Here is a 22578-nt window from a genome sequence, read left to right on the forward strand (position 1 = left end):
TCGAGGCTGTCCTAAGGGCCTTGGGTGGTCTCTGGTCTTGCTTAATCTTTGAAACAACCTTGGGGGCAGGTATTATTATTAGGTCCACATCACAAGTGAGGAAACTCAAGCCCATAGTTGCCTAACTAAACAGTAAGTCACAGAAATGGAGTTCAAACCCACCTCCAACTGACTCCAGAGCTCTTATACCCAGCCTCGGGACACACTGCTCAGACTGGTGGTGTAGAGAGTCAGCAGGCTGTGTACCCAGCACTGCCAGGTGCTACAAAGGAAGCGTAAGATGTGGTCCCGCCCTCGAGAAAATGACAGTCTATTTAGGGAGACTCAACTTACCCACGTGAAACAATTAGAGAACAAGAGCAGACAATATAATCAAGTGCCAAACAGGCTGGAGCATCTAGGAAGCTCTCAAGTAATTATACTTTTAGTCAAAAGAGCTGTATATAATAACAATAAACGTAAAAATACTTCTCTGAGGTTGTTCTTTCGCTATTTAGAAAAAAAGAAAAAGCTTTTGAGCTATCGCAAGGCGTAGAGCAGAAAGCACAGCTAATTCAAGTAACTATATTTAACACACACGACAACTATCCAGATCTGGGCAGGGAGGATCGTATAATTCTAACATTATGCCACACAAATTATACGTTCCTCTGCCAAACTCTCCTAGCAAGTTTTACAGTCTCTTCCCTTGCCACAGATATTTATAAAAATACAAGGAGGTGAAAGTTAAAACCCACAGCATCAAGGAAATTACTTGGATACTGAGCTTGTCACCTAGGGAATGTTTGGGCTTTAGACTTTTGCAGTTTATATCTTTTAAAAATAAATGGAGGGGAAAAGAACCTTCCTTTGAATTTGTCAAGAAGCCAGCTTCTCTCTTTAGTACACTGTCAGCGTACTGAAACACCCAGCTTAGCTCGGGCCCGATCAAATTTCCCAAGGTCTGAAGGAAGAGAGAACCCCTGAGTTTGATTAAAAAAATTTTTTTCTAGTATCAAGATTGCATCTTTCCCAGACACAATCTCTCATTCTTATTCTCTGTCCCCCCCGCCCGCACCCCATACACACACACACATACCCCCCCAAGCCCGGGGGAGATTTTACATTATATATGCCTCACAAATTTGTTACATGCGGGTAAGAAAAGAACCACTCCGTTATGAGCCAAAAAGCAAAGAGAGAAATTTGAAATATTTTGAAGTAATAAGAGCCACAAACAGCTGTTTGGTACCCAATATAGTCCTGCCTGGGATAACAGGGCATACTGTTGCAACTGGTTCAGGAGGGAAGGGTTGTAGGGAAATGGGTTAAGAGAAAATGTGGTTCTGTCGCTGTTTTTCATTCTACTGGAGAGCAATGGCTAGTAAGGTTCAGGAAAAAAAGTCAGCTGCCATATGGGAGGGTGGGATGAAATCTACTCGGCATGTTCATAATGAGATCAGTTAGCATTACAGCCAGGTTGCCTTTGATAGTGTCCCATGAAAGGTACTGTTTTTCTAACATGAGTGGCTCCCTTTACCATGCCTTTTCCTCTTTTCACAGATCAGCTCTCAGAAAGACCATGTGGACGTTCCTCTTCTCTTAGTTCTGCTAATAGTTCTCAGACAAACCCACAGGGAGCAGTTTCTAGCACAGCTCCAGGACTGCAAAGGCAGTCCAAGGCAGTGGTAAGTAGTGTCCCCAGTTCCCTTGGCCTGTTTTAAAATCTATAAAATCAGATCAGTACCCCAGCTGCACATCCATATGGGGCGAATAGCCCTCCTGTTTGTTCTGGGTGTCGCGGAGAAAACTAATTTTAAACCTAGCACCAATTCTGAATGGCCTGATCAGAACAAATAAAAGTCATGGGGGGTGGAGGGGGGAGGGCAAGAGTCAGAAGATGGGGTTGAAGCCCCAGCTCTGTTCCTCATTAGAATTGGGCAAGTCGTTTAACTGAAAATGCTGTGCAGATGTAAGCATCTTTATGACTCCATCCTGATGGCAGTTTACTGTTATTTATGATACCCCTGGGTTCATTAAAGAGTCTCTGGGTGGTGCAAACAGTTAACACCGTCAGCTGCTAACCTAAAGCTTGGAGGTTCGAGTCCACCCAGAGGCACCTGGGAAGAAAGACCTGGCGATCAACTTCTGAAAAATCAGTCACTGAAAACCCTGTGGAGCACAGTTCTACTCTGACACACATGGGGTCACCATGAATTGGAATCAACTCCACGGCAACTGGTTTGTTGCTGTTGTTGGATTTATTAGGAAAATTAAGTAGTGCCTGGCGCATAATAGATCATCATCATTGTCGTTATCATTATTTTTCCCTTTGGGTCCCTATTGAGCAAGACCTGATTTTAAATGTCAGCCTATGAGGAGCGCCTATATTGGGCTTGCCCAGCTATCTTTGCGTTTGGTCTGGGAAGGGAGGAAATACACCATCTTCTGCTGTTTGGGTGAGACCTTTATTTCTTATCAAAACCACCCACTTCCTGTCAGCCACCATGAGCTAGTACTTCCAAATCACTTAAGTGGGTGACCTTCATGAGGTCATAGATCCCTCTGAGAAGCTGATGAACACTACACCCCTTGGACCTTCTCAAAGTGTGTACAAAATCTTACATGCGTGTCCTCATGGGTATTGTCTTGGACAAAGATCCTTCGTGCTCATCAGCTTTTCAAAGGAGTCGGTGACCCTCAAAAAGTTAAACCCAATTCTAGGCTGACAGGTTAAGAACTCCTGATTTTGGTAACTATGGAATATTTGATCTTTGTATACAACTTAGTCTTGCCCAAATTAAAATATTGTTAGTAATTGGACAGTGGGAGAAAGATTTTATGAGAGTTAAGTCCCTAATCTTGGTCATAGAATCATGTGTGTGTTAGGTAGACGGTGGAGTGAAATATTTTATCACTCTGCTTTGTTTCCTGGCTCAAATAAATAGGTATCTTTAGATAATTGTTGGGGGAGGAGAGAGGGAACTGAAAGCTATGACCCCTTCCAAAATGCACATTCTCCCAACTTGCATGCAGTTTCCCCTGAGACCCATCTATGGACCCCTAAGTTAAAAACTCAGGGCTGAGGTGGACCTGGGGTTTTATCACTAGCCACCCCACCTTATTTGCCTAAATCTATGCAATTTCTACCCCTCCCTTATTTAGGTGAGCACTTAATCTGCTTTTGTGTCTCTAGGAGATGACGGAAAATGGAAGTCACCAGTTGATAGTAAAGGCAAGATTCAATTTTAAGCAGACTAATGAAGACGAACTGTCAGTCTGTAAAGGGGACATCATTTATGTCACTCGAGTGGAAGAAGGTGGCTGGTGGGAAGGCACCTTAAATGGGAGAACAGGCTGGTTCCCTAGTAATTATGTCCGAGAAATTAAATCCAGTGGTAAGTGAAACTTTTAAAAGTCATTTTGAATATGACTCTTGGACTTTATTGGTATTTTTACTAAAAATCTTGTGGTTTGAATTGGTTAACAGAAACTGTTTATACTTGTTTGTGTATGTCAAAAATCAGACTAGAACATACTGGGAAAAATCTGTCATTAGATATTTGGAAACAAAGTTGCATTTAGATTACTTCAAGGCAAAAAAAAACCTAAATAAGCAAAGGAGTTCCAAGCTCAGACAACTGTTCCACCTTAACTATGTCCCTTTATGTCTACTAATCCTAGCCTATGTAATACAGTACATAGTCTTCGCTGCTGCTCTGAGAATCACCATGGCAGCATACAATAATAGAGAAGCCATGTGCTAACTTCCTTTTTTTAGCTCTAAGCTCTTTAAGCACACCTAAAACTAAATGCCTCAGAGATGTGTTCGGCCACTTTGATTCTGAACAAGATCGCCCTTAACTCAGCACATACCCCTAGCTGCTTACCGTTTTTTTGTAATAAGATCCAGAGAATGAAATCTAATCCCTCTTTATAGGCCTTCCTAGAGTTTTTGTTAGGTAACTTTCTTGCTTTTTTATTATTTAAGAAGGTAGGCCCTGCTTATATTAACAAAACCCAACTCTGATATTCGAAAATACTTGTTCACGATACAGATAAAACAGGGGTCAGTTATTCACCTTATTAAATTTCTTCACTTTTCAAAAATGTTCACCCAAGGCTCCTTTGAGTGGTTAGTGCCTCGGTGCATTTTTTCTATTTTGAATAATTTGTTAACTAATTTTATTTGTTAATCAATTTATTTAATTTATCAAGTGTCTGGTTTTAATGTAATGATTCAGTAAATGTAACTTAATCATTTAATATCTAGTTTATTTATGTAAATTATTTATTATTAGTTACTAATTAAAATTTACTTACAGGGCTCGCTGTAAATGAATTAAAACAGTAAAGAAATATATATAATGTAGATAATGAAAGTTCCTCTTCCCCTCCCCCCTCCCTGAGATCAACACTGTGCGATTTCCCCTAAAGCACTGAAGGTAAAATTTGGTTTGCACAGTTTTCTGTGTAGTGTGCTGGGTTAAGGGGAGCATCTCCTTTAATGAAATAAGCATTAAGCCAACTGATTTATAATTATATGCGTATGTGTAGACTTCTTAGCATTTTTAATGACTGGAAATTAAGACGTTTCTGTTGAGCCCTGAAGTATTTTCACAAGCCTTGCCTGGAATCTCCTCGGTCTGGATGATTTTCACAGCCAATTTTTAACCGCTTGCTACATCTTTCCATTGGCACAATCTGGTTGTCAGGATCCCTACACAATTTTTTGAGATTCACTCTACGTTTCTTGATTTAGCGTCCCCATCTGCAAAGTTAAATGGACAGCACCTGCTGCCTTGCCTGGAAATCCCAAGCATCGCTGAGGGGACATGGGAAGTGGACAGCATGCCCTCGTTTGGGCGGCCCTCACTGTGATGTTCTTGTAGCACAGTCTGGCCACCCTCTTGTGGGCTGCCCTGGGTTTTTGTCCTGGTCTTCAGGCCCTTCCCTTCAAGCTTCTCCTATACTCTTTGTTTTAGAATTCAGTTTTGGACTCACATGACAAGCTCTGGCTCTGCTTTGAGCGCTTAGGTAATCTCTAGAAGCATCTTATCTAAGTTTCAGGGATACATCTGGGCAGCTGGGGCCAGGAAGCCTGCTAGACACGGAACGCCTGGACCTAGGAGTGTAGGGAGCAACACCGCTTACCTGGCTTATTGCAGTAGCTTCCTACTTGGCGTCCCTGCTCTTGTCCTCATTACTCCTACAATCTAACCTAAGTTCGGTAGCCAGAGTGATTTTTTCAAAACTTAACTTGGACCATGGCTCCCCATCTCAAAAAGAATAAAGACCAAGGTGATCCCAATAGCCCACAAGGCCCTCCAGGACCTGGCCTCTTGTTGCCTGTCTGACCTCTCTCCCCTTCACTCATTCCACTTCAGCCTCACTGACATCCTGGCTGCCTGTGCCAGAGAGATTCCTGCCTCCCCTGCTGTCCCTCCGCATGGAATACTCTTCTCCAGATGTCAGCATGGCTGGTTCCCTCTCTCTCCTTCAGGTCTTTGCTCATGTGCCACCTTCTCAGTAGGTCCTTCCCTGCTCACCCAATAGAAAATTGAGCCCCATCCCTACTTTCCCTATCCCCCTTCCCTGCTTTATTTTTCTGTTTAACATTTACCTCCATCTAAACATAAGATAGGAGCCCTGGTGGCGCTGTGGCTAAGCATTCCACTGCTAACTAAAAGGTTGGCAGTTCGAATCCACCAGCTGCTCCTTGGAAACCCTAACGGGCAGCTCTCCTCTGTTGTACAGGGTCACTATGAGTTGGAATCGACTCCATGGCAACAGGTTTTTTTTTCTAACATAGTATATGTTAACTCACTTATTTTGTTTACTGTCTGTAGCCTACCATTAGAATGTAAATGCCAAAAGGGCAGAGATGTTTTGTTTATGTTCCATGAATACTCGTAAAATGAATCAATATTGTGGGGTGGGTAATGAAATTCTGTTCTGTTTATTCATTGAGCACCCATTATCCTAGGCACTCAGTAAGCTGTAGCAATATATACCTCATGAACTCTTCCCCAGGGACCTCACAAGCTAGCGGTCAAGGTATGCGTGCACACAACCAACCATAAACATGATAGGACCAAGTGAAGTAACAAAGAAAAAGATCTAACTAAGGTGCTGTTGGAGCTGTCAAGAAGCAATTCGATTAGCAATAAGCTAAGCGGGAACAATCACTTGAATTGGATCTTGAAGGAAGAAAAGAGGATTTTGCTTGGTAGAAGAAGGTAGAGGACATTAGTACGTTAAAGCACGGAGGTAGGAAAGCAGGGGGTGGATGGTGGAATGATTTTAGTTGAGAATCAGGTGAGTGAAGAGAAGGAGTGGGCCTTGAGCTAGAGCTAGGTTAAGGAGGGTGTCAATGAAAATTTTAAGCAGGTGATAACATGTGTTTTAGAACAATCTTTCTGATGAAGCTTCCACCTGATTATTGACTTCTTGGAAAGTAATAAAAAATTGACAAGTATTTTCCGGACCAAACATAAAACAACAAAGTATTGAATGTATAATGTGTGGAGAAATTACTAGAGGCTACTGCTGAGGTCCAGGCAATCTGGATAGTGGTGTGGAATATTCTGGTGATAGTGGGGATGAAGATTCACATGCTGTAGATACTGCTGAAATAGAATTAAGAGACCTTGCTGAACTTGGTGTGAGTAAAAAGGAAGAGTTGCGGATAACCCAAAGGTTAGGTATCCAGCTTGATGGTGAACTCCTTAAAGGCAAAGATTGCCATTGATCTAGCCAGCTAGCAAAGGTTTATTTAATATGACTAGGAGATCAGTCTCTGTCTTGGTCATTGGTGAGGCAGAGAAACACAAGAGATGGATTGTTCATGGAGCTCATAGTCTAGTGAGGGAGACATCAGTTAGAATAGAGTGTGATAAGTTTACTGATAGAGCTAAGGACAGGATGCTGTGGGGGGGTAGAGAACAGAAGAGCAGTGCCTAACTCAGTCTGACAGGGAAGTCGAGGGAGGCTTATCAATCTTTGTATATATCTTTCTGTTTCCATAGTGTCTGTCGTTAGACATAGGAAATGTTCGATACATGGTAAACTCCATTAATAGAGATGACAGGAGGGAGAGGAGGTTTTGTGTGTGTGTTTGTGTGTTGGGGCTTGGTTGGTACTGAAGATGATGAGTTATTTTAGACATGTTGAGTGGAGGTGCCAGTGAGTCATAGTTGTGAAGATTTCCAGCAGGTAGTTGGCAGTATGGATTCGGAGCACAGGAGAGAGATAAGAGCTGGAGATAAAACAGACAATTAACAGTACAAGGAGATGGATGGTGAAGTGTTAAAAATATATATATATATATATATATATATATATATATATATATATATATATAGTGGATCAGTCATCAGTGCTCCAAGGAAGAGAGTACATTGTAGCTGGGGAGGTTGGAGGAGGCTTCACAGAGGAGGGAGGGCTTGAGTTGGACCCTGAATGACACATAGGCTGTGGTTAGGCCCAGAAGAGAGGGGAGGACAATCTAAGCAGCAGCAATTGGTCAGGGGGAACAAAAGCTACGAGCGTTCCCTTGTAAGACTGAGCAGAGTGAGCTGAGGCAATAGTGGACAAAATTAGCTTCGTGTAATGAAAATGTCTTGTTGGGAAAGTAGATGCTCAATAAATCTTTGTTGACTTGAATTCTTTCCCACCTCAACTCTTGCCACCTCCACAAAATGGTGAGTTGGCCAAAACCTATCTAGGATGCTGCCGAGGAACATTATACGTTCAATACTGTGTTGTTTTACGTTTGGTTTGGAAAATACTTGTCAATTTTGAATTACTTTCCAGAAAGTCAGTAATGAGGTGTAAGCTTTATAAAGAAGTTGTCTTTTAGGAGTTTTAAAAAATGGTTCATAGATGAAACACATATTTCATAGAAACCCCACTGCCATACCAACAATCTCTTGGATTATTTATGTAGCTGAATCAGGCATGGAACTTAAGAACTTCTGTGATCTCCATCTACTTACTATTGGGTCAGATGTGCAACACTGTGGTCACTCGAATAGCTAGTCGTTGCTATGAGTCATGGCGACCCCATGTACAACAGAGTGAAACACTGCCCGGTCCTGCACCATCTTCATGATCGTTGGTATGTTAGAGTCCGTTGTTGTGGCTATTGTGTCACTCCATCTTATTGAGGATTTTCCTCAACAGATTTCATACAAAAAAAAATGCCGTCTGGGATACCATTCAGGCTGATGTTATGCATCCTTCTGTATGGTCTTCAAAACAAAACAACCTAGCCCCATAAAACCCTCATCCTGCAGACTGCTCTGCCATGGGAGTGCTCTGCATAGTTGTCCTCCCTTGAGTCTGTCACTGACTAGAGCATTTTGTGCTCTGGTAATTTTGCCTTGGGAAGTGGCATTTTAAGTTTTGGAGTCCACTGTTGCTTATGGCTAGAGATGATTATGGCCAAAGCCAGGGGAACAGCATCGTCCCTCTTTTTGGGAGGACTGGTTTCAGAGGAAACACACAGCATAAAGAACCACCAACCTGCCAATACTATAGAAAGCTAAGAAATAGAATATTTGAGTATAAAACATGCACACACAGATCTTTTTTCAACATGAGCTACAGGCTGATGGTCTCGTAGGTTTGTGTGACCATGATGATAAAAGCCTCCTTACCAAGGATGATGGAACCTGGGCACTGGTGACATCACAATGCCATTGTTACTAGTCCTACTCACCCACCTCTGGGTTTATTGTTACATGAGAAAAATAAACCCTATTTTGAGCAAATAAGTATTTTCTTCAAAGATCTTCATGAAAAATACATTATGAACAATTTAGTCATTATATAAGCTACAGAAGATAGAGCAAGAGGCTTGGTTCTTTTATTTCATTTGTAGCAGATACATTATAAGTAAGAAAATTAGCCATTTATACAATTTCCAGCCCTTTAAAAAATCAGTGGCAACCTGTAAGTGAACATATTACTTACACATCAAAATAATTAGTGCCAACATATCAATAACATCGTAAATTGTATCTCTTTTTATTTTCATTTTTTGCTTTTTGTTACTGAGAAGGGCTAAGGGTTTTGTTAGATCTTTGCATTGAAATTTTCCTGGCAAAATTTCCACACCAAGAAAATATTGAGGGAACTATATTCAGAGCAGATATATTTAAGCAAATTCTATTTCCTCCAACTGATTGAGTTAAGGGGTCATTAAACTCTTCTAGAAGTTCTTATTGGCAGGTAAATATAGATATCAAGTAAGGGATTAGGTAGATGCTTAATTAAATTTGTATTAAGGCAGATTAAAAATGACTCTTTCCTGCTTATTGTAAACCCAAGCTGGGATTGAGCTTTATATTTAGACTTCCTGTTTTAATCTCCTAGGTGTATCACACAGACGTTTCAAATCCAGAGAAAGTATTCGTCATACAGTTTTTTTTTATACTATAACCAACAGGCAACAGTAATCTGTAGATCAACAAAGGAGGGGAAAAACTGAAAGTTAATTGGTAGCACAGATACTAAAATTGGAATGATACGCAGAAGATTAGCATGGCCCCCGCACAAGGATGACACGCTAATTCATGAAGCCTTCCATAATTTTTAGGGGAAAAAAAGTTCATTGGAAAGGGATCTTTACATTAGGATTAGGAAGGTTTCTTATGTCTGTGTCAGTGTGACACTGTTGATGTTGTTTGACAACAACCCATTTGAATTCTTTTCTGTATTGACTGATTTTTCTTTCCCACTCGATTGGGCTGAATTGACCAGTCTTCATTGACATCAACTAAAATGTTGATGTTTTCATGTTAGTTCAGATTGGGTCACTTTGAACCACCCCCAGAGACTGAACTTGTCTCCTCTGAGCCTCCACATGGTTATTCTTTCTCTGCCTGTCGTTGAGTGCGGGTTTCAGAGAGAGCTCCATATGGCAGGAGAAAACAGTGGCAGGGGCCAGAAAGGGGGCAAAGAAGGAACAAGAGGCAAAAAAAACCTGTCCCTGAGGTCAGAGCCCTGGTGCCTTGCTCTTTACATCCCCCTCTGGAATTTTCTCACGGGCCAGCAGTTTGCATGGGCTACATTTTTTTAGATGTTCCAAGTATGTCCTTCCAAATCTGTTTTCCTTCTGCAGTTTGTGTTGATCCTCCATCCTAGACCAGGCCCACAGGGAGAGCCCTTCTGACCTATCTAGCTTCTACTGTAGTCCAGAGGCAAGGGCAAGAGGCATTGGAGTAATTCACAAGTACCAAGCCTCCCAATGATTCCACTGCCCAGGATATTTTGGGGAGGCCTTGAGTTTAAGAGCATGGGCTCTGGAGTCAGATAGACATGAGTTCGAATCCTTGTTCTGTCACTTATTAACCATAAAGCCTCTCTGAGCCTCACTTTCCTTAGCTATTAAATAGTCTTTAAATTGTACCTCTTTATCTCATAGAGAGCTATTATGAGGATTCAATAAGATGGCATACATAGGTAAAGCACTTAGCACAAGGCCTAGCACATAGTAGGCACTCGGCAAGTTACTAGCATTATTAAACGTGCTTGAAACCAAGGTTTCCACCGAGCACAGTCAAAAGCACACTGGTCTAGAAAACAGAAAATTGACTTTAATGAGCACATGGGGGTTCATTGTACTATTCTACTTTTGTGGATATTTGGAAATACTCATGATAAAAAGGTTTTTAAAAAGGCCTAGCTGGCCCAGCTTTCCCTGGGTGATTAATCAAAGTCCAGATAGCAGCATTCAGGTGCTAACCAAAAGATCAGCAGTTCAAATCCACCAAGTGCTCTTTGGAAACCCTATGGGGCAGTTCTACTCTGTCCTATAGGGTTGCTATGAGTCGGAATCAACTCGACAGCAATGGATTAATACTTCAGGAAGGGCTTAAAGCAACACATAATATAGCAAGAAAAAATAAAAATACAAAAGAAAATGAAGCGAAGGATAAAATGAGGGTAAAAAAGATACTATGTAGTGACGCTGTTAAACATGTATCATGGCTGTCTTGTATTTTAAGTGTTTTTTGTTTGTTTGTTTTAATAAAAGACTGTCCTAGGATGTCTCTTGGTCATGAGAGTTTAATAGATAACATTAATTCTATTAAAAAAGGAAGCATTTTATACTACATTGTAAAGATATTAAAATGACACATAAAAGGGAAGAATTTTCTGCCAGTTTTGAGTAAGTTAAAGATTCTGATTATTTTGTTTTTGACATAGTAGACAGCCCCAGGAAAAGCATGGTGTCTTAGTTTCCTGGTGCTACGATAACAAAAAATACCACAAGTGGGTGGCTTTAAAGAACAGAAATTAATTTTCTCACAGATCTAGAGGTTAGGAGTCCAAATTCAGGGCGTCAGCAGGGTTAAGCTCTCTCTCCCTCTGAGTTCTCTCTCTGAGCTCTAGGGAAAAACCCTTGCCACTTTCCATTTTGTAGCCCCCGTTGTTTCTTGGCTGGTTGTAGACTCATCTTCACATGGCCTCTGTCTTTCCCTGTCTGTGTCTATTCTGCTCTTTTTGTGAGACACCACTCAGAAGGGATCAGGTTTAGGACCCTCTCTAATCTGGTATGATATCATTAACATAACAAAAGAAAAAATTTATTTTCAAACAGGGCCGTATTTACAGGTAAAGGGGTTAGGACTTAAACATAACTTTTGGGGGGACACAATTCAATCCGTAACACACGATTACTGTTACATATTTATATTGTATTATACTTGCATGGTTGGTTGCAAGTTATAAATATGTATTTGGTAGCTTTTTGCTTATCTGTTTTGAACACGTTGAATGGAGAAGTAGACTGGAAGAAAGAAACAAGCCCAAGCTGGGAATGAAGTTCTTGTCTTAGCCCTGCCATTAATTAGCTGGGCCTTACCTCCTTGGCTTATTCTCTCCCTCAGAAACTGAGGGACCTCAGCAAGAAGATCTAACTAACTCTGATTGTCTATAGGTAAGTAAAGTTATAGTTTCACTTGTCTAGAAGTGTACATGTCTATCTATCTTTTCACTTGGCAATCTTTATTGTGTGTTATCTGACCTTATGTTATAAAATGTTCTTCTTAGACTTATATGATATTAAAGTCATTTAAATGTCTTTTTCACAGAGCGACCTCTCTCCCCGAAGGCTGGCAAAGGACTTGAAACTGCTCCGCTTACCAAGAATTACTATGCTGTGGTGAGTGTTCAGATGATGAACAAAAATCCCCTTGATTCTCTGTATGGAAACTTTTCACTTGTCAAACCACTGATGTGTTGAGGCAACATAATGGAAGACTGGATAAAGTTGCATTACAAAGGTCCATTGTCATACACATGCAATGGAGCTTCTCCACTTGTGGGCCTCTTATAGCTGTCTAGAAATTGTACATCCACTATACTGAAAAATTTGAAGATAGCACAATGATTCAGAGGAAGGCATATTAAAGGATGGTGAAAGAGAAATTGGTTAATATGTAGGCATTATGGTGAAATTTGGGCATCCTTGGGTGAAATTTGGGCATCCTTGGGTGGCCCAAATGGTTAAGCACTCAGCTATTAACCAAAAGGTTGGTGGTTTGAATCCACCCAGAGGAGACCAGAAGAAGAAAGGCCTGGCAATCTACCTCCAAAAGATCACAGCCCTTGAAAACCCTATGGAGCGCAGTTCTACTCTGACACACGTGGGGTCACTATGAACCAGAATTGACTGGTTGGCAACTGGTTTTGTGTGTGTGTGTGTGTGTGTGTGTATGGTGAAATTCAGCAGTTAGATATAGCCCTACCAGATATTTAGAAGGTGGATTCCCTAGTTCCTGTAATGCAATAAGTTTTAAGTGATTGCATTCTATGATTTTATTTTAGAATCAATCAACCCATTATTATATTCTCTGTAATATTATCAACCTTGCTCTTGAGGAGTGCCCAAAAGGAAGACTGCCCTTGGCACAGAGGGAAGAATGAAATGGCTCTGGCTTGAACACAGATGTGTCAAAATATATGAACTCTAAATAGGGAATGTGCAATACTCAAAATAAGTTCCCATTTGAAAAAGAAATCACATCATTCTCCTTAATCTACTCTCTGCTTTTCTTCATGTCCCCCTTCTAGACTGGCCTAGTCACTAATAAAAAGGTCAAGTCATCATTACCTCAGAATTTCCCTGCCTGCTAGCCTCATCTCCCCCCACCTCTGGTGAAATACAGTTTCAGTTTTTACCCAGTGTTTTGTGTGAGTGTGTGCTGCATGCTCCTTTTATTTTATGCATGGATAAACAGTTTTTAAATATCTTGATACAATTATGTGAATGTCTTTTGGTTTCAAAAACTTGAATCTCACTCTTCAGTAAATTTTTTCCTTAATAATGACATGAGCGGTAGGTGGGATGAAAAATCAAGAAGGAACTTTATAGTTAACATGGACAGTAATCATAGGGGACTACTCTGTCAGTATTTTCCCCCTTACATTTCATGGGGTTAAAGTCTATTTCCCAGCAGAGCTAGGCCCTCTTCTCCACTTCCTTCTTGGCCACTTCTGTTAGCTTCCAAGCGACTCTCAATGACTTAACTTTTAAAGAAAGGACACAGTGAGGGCCATGGAGGCTGGACGAGCCCCTAAAACTATTGGCCTGAGATAATCCTTAAACCTTAAACCAAAAATATCCCCCGAAGTCTTCTTATAACCAAACAATAACCTAGCTTAACTAGTAAAGAGTGTCTGCTTTGATCATTGTTCTCTTTCAAGATCTAGCTGTATGGGATCAAATAGACAACAACAACTTGAAAGGTTAGATGGGAAAGTTAGGGTGCAGTGAGTTTATGTTAATGGGGGAGGAACAGCTCAGAAAAGGAGGGTGAGATTGGTTTCCCAACTCGAAGAATGTAATCAATGCCACTGAATTTTACATGTAGAAACTGTTAAATTGGTGTATATTTTGCTGTGTATATTCTCAACAACAACAAAATAAATAAAATAAGAAAGGACACAGTGAAATGATGGATGAAAATGTTACCATAGCTTCTCTCTGTAGGTTTGGAACATTCCATCACTCTGCTTTGGATCTGTCTGAGCCTCTGCTGATTCTACCAATTTAAAATGTTGTCAGGATTATCCAAGGTGATGATTTTTCCAGTGGTGAAAGAGTTGGCAGAGAATTTTGAGGGCAATGAAGGAGCCAAGATCAGGGGCAGTAAAAGCCTCCTCTGAGCTGCCACGTTCCATAAAAGATGCTGAGCTCCCATTCAAAACAACAGGCCAGGGGAGTCCCTGGGTGACCAAATGGTTAAGCCCTCGACTACTAGCCAAAAGGTTGGCGGTTAGAACATACCCAGAGGTGTGTCAGAAGACAGACCTGAATATCTGCTTCTAAAAGGTCACAGCCTTGAAAATCCCATGGAGCAGTTCTACTCTGCACTTGCGGGGTCGCCAGGAGTTGGAATCAACTCAATGGTAACTAACAACAACAAGAACATATACAAAACAGTAGGCCAGGAGTGGCCAAGCCTCAGTTGCACACATTGAACATATCTCATGACAGAGGCAGGTCTGAGCTGGGTGCCCAAAGCCACTTTGGTCACACTGGAGAACTTGACATGCCACTGGAATTGCATCAAGGTCTGATTGAGGTCTAAATCAGTGAACAACCTCTTGGAAACCTAGAAGAGGGGACAGAATGTCTGTAGCCCTGAAAATTTCAAGAGGTCTCTATCCTGCCCAAGTTTACAGGACCAAAGTAAAGGGAGCATTAGGGCAAGCGAAGACTCACTGAATAGAAGAACTGTGAAAGGTCTGGTCAGAGGCAAGTAGAGCAGAGGTGTGAGGATAGAACGCGCTCCATAAAGGACAAATAATGTAAAATGCATAGTTCCTGTTTATATGTATATGTATATATAGAAGTCCCTGAATGGTGCAAACAGTTAACGTGCTCAGATGCGAACTGAAAGGTTGGCAGTTCAAGTCCATCCAGAGGCAGCTCAGAATAAAAGCCTGGAGATCTACTTCTGAAAAGTCAGCCACTGAAAACCCTGTGGAGCACGGTTCTACCAAGATGGCTTTGGGCACTCAGCTCAGACTCGCATCTGTCATGAGACGTGTTCAATGTATGCAGCTGAGGCTTGGCCACTCGAGTTGATTCCAACTCTTGTCGACTCCCTGTGTGCAGAGTAGAACTGCTCCATGGGGTTTTCAAGGCTGTGACCTTTTGGAAGGAGATATTCAGGTTTGTCTTCTGACAGCAAGAACCTTGCAGCCAGTAGTTGAGGGCTTAACTGTTTGCGTCACCCAGGGACTCCCCTGGCCTGTTGTTTTGAATGGGAGCTCAGCATCTTTTATGGAACCTGGCAGCTCAGAGGAGGTGCCTTCATTGCCCTCAGAATTCTCTGCCAACTCTTTCACCACTGGAAAAATCATTTATTTTTATCTACTAATTATGTTTCTTCTGCTCGTTGGCTTTCTTTGCTTATTGTAGCTTGATATTGTATGCCAGGAAAGACTAAAAAAACAAAAAGAACAGAAAAAGGAATCCATGTGGCTCAGTTGTCATGCTTAACTTGTATGTGGCACTCAGCGCTTGACCTCTTGGCACTCATGGTCTGGTTGGGAAGGAGGACAGATATGGTAGCATAAAGCACATGGCAAAGAATGATGTAAAGTCATAAGGTGTTCTAAGCTAGGCTTCTCAAAATGTGGTTGGGGGATCCCTTGCATTAGAAGCACCTGGGGAGCTTGTTAAAACTGTGACTATCTGGGCCCCACCTGACCTGCTGAATCAGAATCTCTGGGTGCAGATCCCAGGAAATAGCATTTTTAACAACCCCTTTCCCCGCCCCCCATGCAGGCGGTTCTGATACTCATTGAACTAAAGCTTGAGAACCAATAAAGGGAGAGGTTGAATGGAGGAGACAGGACTCAGGCAGGTCTTGGAGAAGGGAAGGACTTAGATAAACAGGGAAGAGCTGCATGGGGAATCCTCGTTACCTGGTCCCGTCGAGTTGACTCTGACTCATAGCGACCCTATAGGACAGAGTAGAACTGCCCCATAGGGTTTCTCAGGCTGTAATCTTTACGGAAGCAGACGGCCACAGCCTTCTCCCGTGGAGCAGCTGGTGGGCTTGAACCGCCAACCTTGTGGTTAGCAGCTGAGTGCTTACCACTGCACCATCAGGGCTCCTGAAGGGAATTCGGGCAGGGGAAATTATACGATCAAACGCACCCAGGCAAGAACACCATGCCTGCAATTCATCCCTGCAGGCCATAAAGTGAATGCACTTCCCCCTCAAAGTGCCCCTCGGAAGGTGCATTTTTCCCTTCATTGCAGCTGCTCCAGCATGCTGTGTTAAAGTTGTCCTTTGTGCTGTTGCAAGTGGGCCAGACTCACAGTAATCCTAATATTGACTCTGGGAATGAGCATCTGTCTGCAGAATGAGAGACAATCTTTCCCTATGTCCGAATAGGGAGATTTAATCAGGAGGGACTGGTCTTATTTCTTGAGTCCTAACTTTATTCTGCTTGATCATAGTTTATGGTGAATGTCTAAAGGATATGCCTGACAGAACCTCTATGCAGTTGGGAAGGTAGGAGGAAGGCTGTGGAGTGTTAAGTCCTGTAGCAATCCTGGGAAGCATCCTGTGATCCTTGCTCTAGCCACCCACCTTCTGCTCACCTTCATTTTCTCTCTCCCCATCTATCTACCCCCTTCCGTTCACCCTGACTTTGCTCTCCCTCTCTGTTGCTCGCCTACCCTTTTTATCCAGCACCCTAAACTTCCTTACACTCGTGCCCATTATTGCCTTCTCCATACCCACATTCTCTCTTCTCCTCCCACTCCCTGTCTTACTCATCCGTTTATCTCTTCCACCTGAGGGCTGGAGGTGGAAGGAGTGACAGGAGCTTGTGAAGTCAGTGCGTCTATCTGTCAGTGCTGGGGGACAGTGCTGCTTGCTTTGTGAAAGCCAAGGACCTGGGGGTGTGAAATCAGTCACTGTGCTTGAATGGAGACAGGCAGCAATACTGGCGTTTAAGTCCAAGATGACATAAATACAGTCATACGTTGCCATTTTCAGTCTCAAAGGAGTTTACCAACCTTCACTCATTTTTACAGACTTTATAATTATCTCAGAATTCCTGTAAGCTGATATTCTTGCTTTGGTTTAAGGCTTCCAGGGCCATTATAGTCTTCCTTTACCGTTAGACATATCTCTATTTTCAGCCTTTGTTTGTATAGTTAGCCTCTTACAATTCCTCCATACTTACATGACTCTTTGCCTTTGGAACGCAGAGTTATATAAGTGAACTCACTCTAAAGGCTTTCCAGGAAATGCAGGAAATCTCTTTTTACTGGGAAATCAATAGGCCAGGATGGAGGCTCAAAAGGCCTCCTCCCTCTGTTTCCATGGCCTCTCACCATCTGTTTTATTCTGAACTCAGGCAAAGGTTAGCTGAGCCAAAGGATGCCCAGTCGTCCTTGTGTGAAGTCAGAGTTAGAGAGGCAAAGGCAGTGTCTGGACAGTCTTATTTGTGTAACTCTGAATGGATTTCATCTCAATCAAATTGTCCTGCTCTGAAGTTGGTTGGCCTGCCAAGCTCCCTGCCTCCTGACTCACCACTGAGGCCCTCTGTTTTGGAACACATAGCCTTCTCTGTCTGCTCCCCTTCTTATCCTTCCAGCATTAGAAGCCCTGTGGCCAGGGAAAGAAAGAACCAGTCTCCCAAGTTCATCAGTTGGTTCTTTCAGATGGAGGACAGCAATAAAAGTTCAAGTGAATTTGGGAAAGAATCCCAAGCATCCATCCTGATGCTCTTTTCTGCTACGCAAACCACAGAGAAGGCTGTTCTCTTTACTACATTCCCATGCAACAGATGTTTTTTTTCTTTCATAATTTAATGGAAAAAAAAAAGGCCATTCATCACCTTTTTCATTTTCGCTTTGTAAAGTCAGCATTCTGCCACCTGAAACACTTGCAATGATAGGAGTTTAAGGTACGTTTCCCCTCAGCTCTCCAGAACTCACTCGAAGTGTCTGCCTGCCTACCTCACCTTGGCCATAAGTCTGTCCCTAGCAAGTAAACCCATTGGAGCGGGGCAGTTGGCACCTTTCCTGCAAGATCTTAGCGCTTCATTTAAAAGGGCTCCAGATGCTGGAATTTTAAAGGAAGTTGAAATACTAAAGCTATCTCAGTGGGGAAGGGGAGGTTGAATTATATCAACCACAGGATTAAAGTAATGTTTACTTGCTTTAAAAATCACATTTGATGATGAAAATCATATCTGTGATTTTTCTGATGTAAAAATTCCCTTTGGGCAATGACTTTTTTTTTTTCCAACCAAAAAACCAAAAACCAAACCAAGTACCATTGAGTCGATTCCGACTTATAGTGACCCTATAGGACAGAGCAGAACTGCCCCATAGAGTTTCCGAGGAGCACCTGGCAGATTCGAACTGCTGACCCTTTGGTTTGCAGCCATAGCACTTAACCACTACGCCACCAGAGTTTCCAACAGATATTATAATTTGGGTGTTGTTGTTGTTGTATGTCATCGAGTTGATTCCAACTCATAGCAACCCCACGTGACAGAATAGAACTGCCCCATAGGGTTTTCTTGGCTATGAACTTTACAGGAGCAGATCACCAGGTCCTTCTCCCACAGAACCGCTGGGTAGGTTCCAACTGCCAACCTTTCGGTTAGCAGCTAAGCGCTTAACCATTGTGCCACCAGGGCTCCTATAATTTGAGTAGTATGACAGTTATAGACATTAGTGCTTGAAGGGTAAGGGCAGATGGGGGATGGTTTGTTACCAGACACGGTCTTTGTAGGACAGTGCTAACAAAAGGAGATGCTGAAATGATTTCATTCCTTCCTGAATGTGAGAGGGAAGGCATGCCACCGTCCTATTTACCCCCCAATACAAATCCTTTAGGCAACCAAATAAATACTTTTAGTAGAGTGATCTGCATATGAGTCCTCCCTCCTTCTTGGTACTTAATACACCACGGTACTGTTGAATTCTAGTACAGCCCTCTCCATTCCTAAGCATGGATATACCACATTTGTTTAATCATCCATTGATGGACATTTGGGTTGTATCCACCATTTGGCTATTGTGAATAGTGCTGCTGTGAACATTTGGGTAAAAGTCATAGTTCGAACACCTGTTTTGAATTCTTTGGGTAGATAGCTAGGAGTGGAATTGCTGGGTCATTTGGTATTTCTGTGTTCAACTTTTATAGCAACTGTCAAACTGTTCTTCCATAGCAGTGGAACCATTTTACATTCCCACCAACAATGTATGAGTGTTCCAATTTCTATACACCCTCACCAACACTTGTTATTTTTACTTTTTAGAATAGCCATCCTAGTGTGTATGAGGGACCCTGGTGGTGCAATGGTTAAGAGTTCGGCTGCTAACCAAAATATCGGCAGTTCAAATCCACCAGCCAATCCTTGGAAACCCTGTGGGGCAGTTTTACTGTGTCCTACAGGTCTTCATGGAAACCCTGGTGGCGTAGTGGTTAAATGCTATGACTGTTAACCAAGAGGTCGGCAGTTTGAATCCGCCAGGCGCTCTTTGGAAACTCTATGGGGCAGTTCTACTCTGTCCTATAGGGTTGCTATGAGTCGGAATCGACTCGACGGCAGTGGGTTTGGGTTTTTTTTTTTTTTTGGTGGTTTATAGGGTCTTCATGAATTGAAATCGACTCCACAGCAACGCGTTTCAACGGGTAGTGGGTGTGAAGTGGTTTCGGTCTGCATTTCCCTAATGATTAATAAGGTTGAGGATCTTTTCATGTGTTTGTTGGCCAGTTGTGTATCTCCCTTGGAGAAATGTCTGTTCAGATCCTTTGCCTATCTTTTAATTGGGTTTCTCTTTTTGTTGTTGAGTCGTAAGAGTTCTTATTATTTTTTCCTTCTGTTTCCTTTGGGTTTAGTCTGCTCTTTTTCTAGTTTTATAAGGTGAAAAGTTAGGCTATTGATTTGAGACCTTTCTTCTTTTTTGAATATATGGACATTTACAGCTGTAAATGTTTCTCTATGCACTGCTCTAGCTGCAGCTTTTAAGTTTTTTTTAGGTGCAAGTTTACAGCTCAAGTTAATTTCTCGTTCAAAAATGTATACACATATTGTTTTGCGACATGGGTTACAATGCCCACAATGCGACAGCACGCTCCTCCTTTCCACCCCGGGTTCCCTGTGTACATTTGTCCTGTTCCTGTCCTTTCCTGCCTTCTCGTCCTACTTTTGAGCAGGAGCTGCCCATTTGGTCTCGTATATTTCTTTTATTTATTGTACATTGGATGAAGGTTTACAGAACAAACTAATTTCTCATCAAACAGTTAGTACACATATTGTTGTATGACACTGGTTAACAACCCCACGACATGTCAACACTCTTCCTTCTCAACCCTGGGTTCCCTATTACCAGCTTTCCTGCTCCCCCCTGCCTTCCAGTCCCTTTCGTCTTGTTTTGTTCCATGGGCCTGTTCAATCTTTGGCTGCAGGGTGAACCTCAGAAGTGATCTCATCACTGAGCAGAAGGGTGTCTGGGGTCCGTACTCTCAGGGTTTCTCCAGTCTCTTTCAGGGCAGCAAGTCTGGTCTTTCTTTTTGAGTTAGAATTTTGTGGTAGATTTTTCTCCAGCTCTGTTCTGTCCGGAACCTTCTATTGTGATCCTGTCAGAGTAGTCAGTGGTGGTAGCCAGGCACCACCTAGTTGTACTGGACTCAGTATGGTGGAGGCTGTGGTAGATGTGGTCCATTAGTCCTTTGGACTAATCTTTTTCCCTTGTGTCTTTCGTTTTCTTCATTCTCCCTTGCTCTGGAAGGGGTGTTGATCTCGTATATTTTATTGTACTAAGAAGCACGTTCTTCACATGTACTAATTTTTTGTTGTATAGGCCTGTCTAATCTTTGTCTGAAAAGCGGGCTTCGAGAGTGGTTTCAGCTCTGGGTTAGCAGAGTGTCAAGGGACCATAGTTTTGGGCGTTCCTTCAGTCTCTGTCAGACCATTTAAGTCTGGTCTTTTCATGTGAATTTGAATTCTGTTCTACATTTTTCTCCTGCTCTGTCCCGGACTCTTTGTTGTGTTCCCTGTCAGGGCATCATTGGTGGTAGCTGGGCACTATCTAGTTCTTCTGGGTTCAAGCTGGTGGAGCCTCTGATTCATGTGGCCCTTTAGTCCTTTGGGCTAGTATTTCCCTTGTATCTCTGATTTTCTTCATTCTCCTTTGCTCCGTGTGGGATGGGACCAGTAGATGTATCTTAAATGGCCACTTGCAAGCTTTTAAGACCTCAGACGCTACTCACCAAAGTGAGATGTAGAACATTTTCTTAATAAACTATGTTATGCCAGTTGACCTAGATGTCCCTTGAGACTATGGTCCCCAGGCCCCAGCCCCAGCTACTCTATCCCTCAAAGTGTTTGGATGTGCCTAGGAAACTTCTACACCTTTGCTTTGGTCTGGTTGTGCTGACTTTCCCTGCTCTCATAAGTTTTTGTATGTTTTCATTTTCACTCATCTCAAAATATTTTCTAATTTCTTTTTTTGTGCTTGGACTTTCAATACGTAGGTAACATTTCTATTCATCCAGGGCCCTGGATTTACATTTTTGGAGAGTAGTTCCTGAGGAATAAAAGAACTAAAAGTAGACATAAGTAGCTGGGGGGGAGGGGGCTACAACTTAACCCCTAGCTTTTGAAGCCACCCTGTGACCTATCTCCTTCTAAACTTGTGGTTCTCAACTGGGGGTGATTTTGTCCTCCAGGTGATATTTGGCAATGTCTGGAAGCATTTTTGGTTGTCATTATTGGGGTGGGGTGCTACTGTCATCTAGTGAGTAGAGACATGGATGATGCTAAACATCGTATGGTGTCTGGGACAGCCCCCAACAACAAAGAATGATTTCGTCTGAAATGCCAATAGTGTCGCTGTTGAGAAACTCTTTTTTTAATCTTTTACCTTGGTGAGACTGTTTTCTGCTCACCCAGCACCTACCCCTACAATGTCTCACTCCTTCACAATGGCCCCTGAGGTAAGAGGTAAGGTCACAATCTGAGGTAAGATGAATGAAGCTTGAAAAGTAAAGCCACCTGTCAGTTGGCAGCAGAACCAGGACTACCACCTTCCAGGCCCGCTGTTTCCCAGAAAGCCCACAGCTACCTGGGCCTTCCATTGACTCTGGTCACTCCACCTTTCCAAAGCAGACCATCATGCATTGCCTTGTGAGTAGATGGGTGGCATCTTGGCCGGCATTCAAGAGCTATTTATTAAATGGGCGAGTGGGCTTCTCCTAGCTAAGAATGCTTCACCTGCCTTCTAATCCCTGTTTAATGTCCATCTCTTCAATTAGACTGGAAGCTCCTTGTGGGCAGCCCAGCATTTGGCACAGAATAGGTGCCTAGTAAATTTTTCTTGAGTGAATGGGAAGAAATGAAAAGAAATACACCAATATACTAACTTGGTCATCTCTAGGAGCTTGAAATGAAGGTTGTTCCTGCCTCCAGAAGAAGCTGGGAAATGGGGCAAGACTCCAGCACTGGCGGGGGAAGCGAAACTGTGGATCCATACGTTGGTTTTTTTGCCTATGGGATTTTAATTCTATTATCATTAATCATCTTGATAAATACAGCCAC

General features: G+C 42.4%; 1 protein-coding gene and 1 non-coding gene across 10 annotated transcripts in view; both read left to right on the forward strand.

The window, feature by feature from the left end:
* ARHGEF6 (Rac/Cdc42 guanine nucleotide exchange factor 6) overlaps positions 1–22578 on the forward strand; it is a 115409-nt gene that overhangs the window by 48123 nt on the left and 44708 nt on the right. For 7 of the 9 annotated variants that reach the window (XM_049872922.1, XM_049872925.1, XM_049872928.1 and 4 more), the window contains 4 exons: positions 1543–1667; positions 3176–3377; positions 12081–12151; positions 22418–22513. In XM_049872922.1, coding sequence (XP_049728879.1) covers positions 1543–1667; positions 3176–3377; positions 12081–12151; positions 22418–22513 — 494 coding nt within the window. The remainder of the gene's footprint in view (positions 1–1542; positions 1668–3175; positions 3378–12080; positions 12152–22417; positions 22514–22578) is intronic. The other 2 variants (XM_049872926.1, XM_049872927.1) reach the window with 1 other exon arrangement.
* Positions 9475–9577, forward strand: LOC126069811 (U6 spliceosomal RNA). Its single transcript, XR_007516078.1, has one exon. It is a non-coding gene; the product is annotated as a U6 spliceosomal RNA (small nuclear RNA).

The sequence above is a fragment of the Elephas maximus genome, chromosome X (genome assembly GCF_024166365.1).
Source record: "Elephas maximus indicus isolate mEleMax1 chromosome X, mEleMax1 primary haplotype, whole genome shotgun sequence".
Lineage (NCBI taxonomy): Eukaryota > Metazoa > Chordata > Mammalia > Proboscidea > Elephantidae > Elephas > Elephas maximus.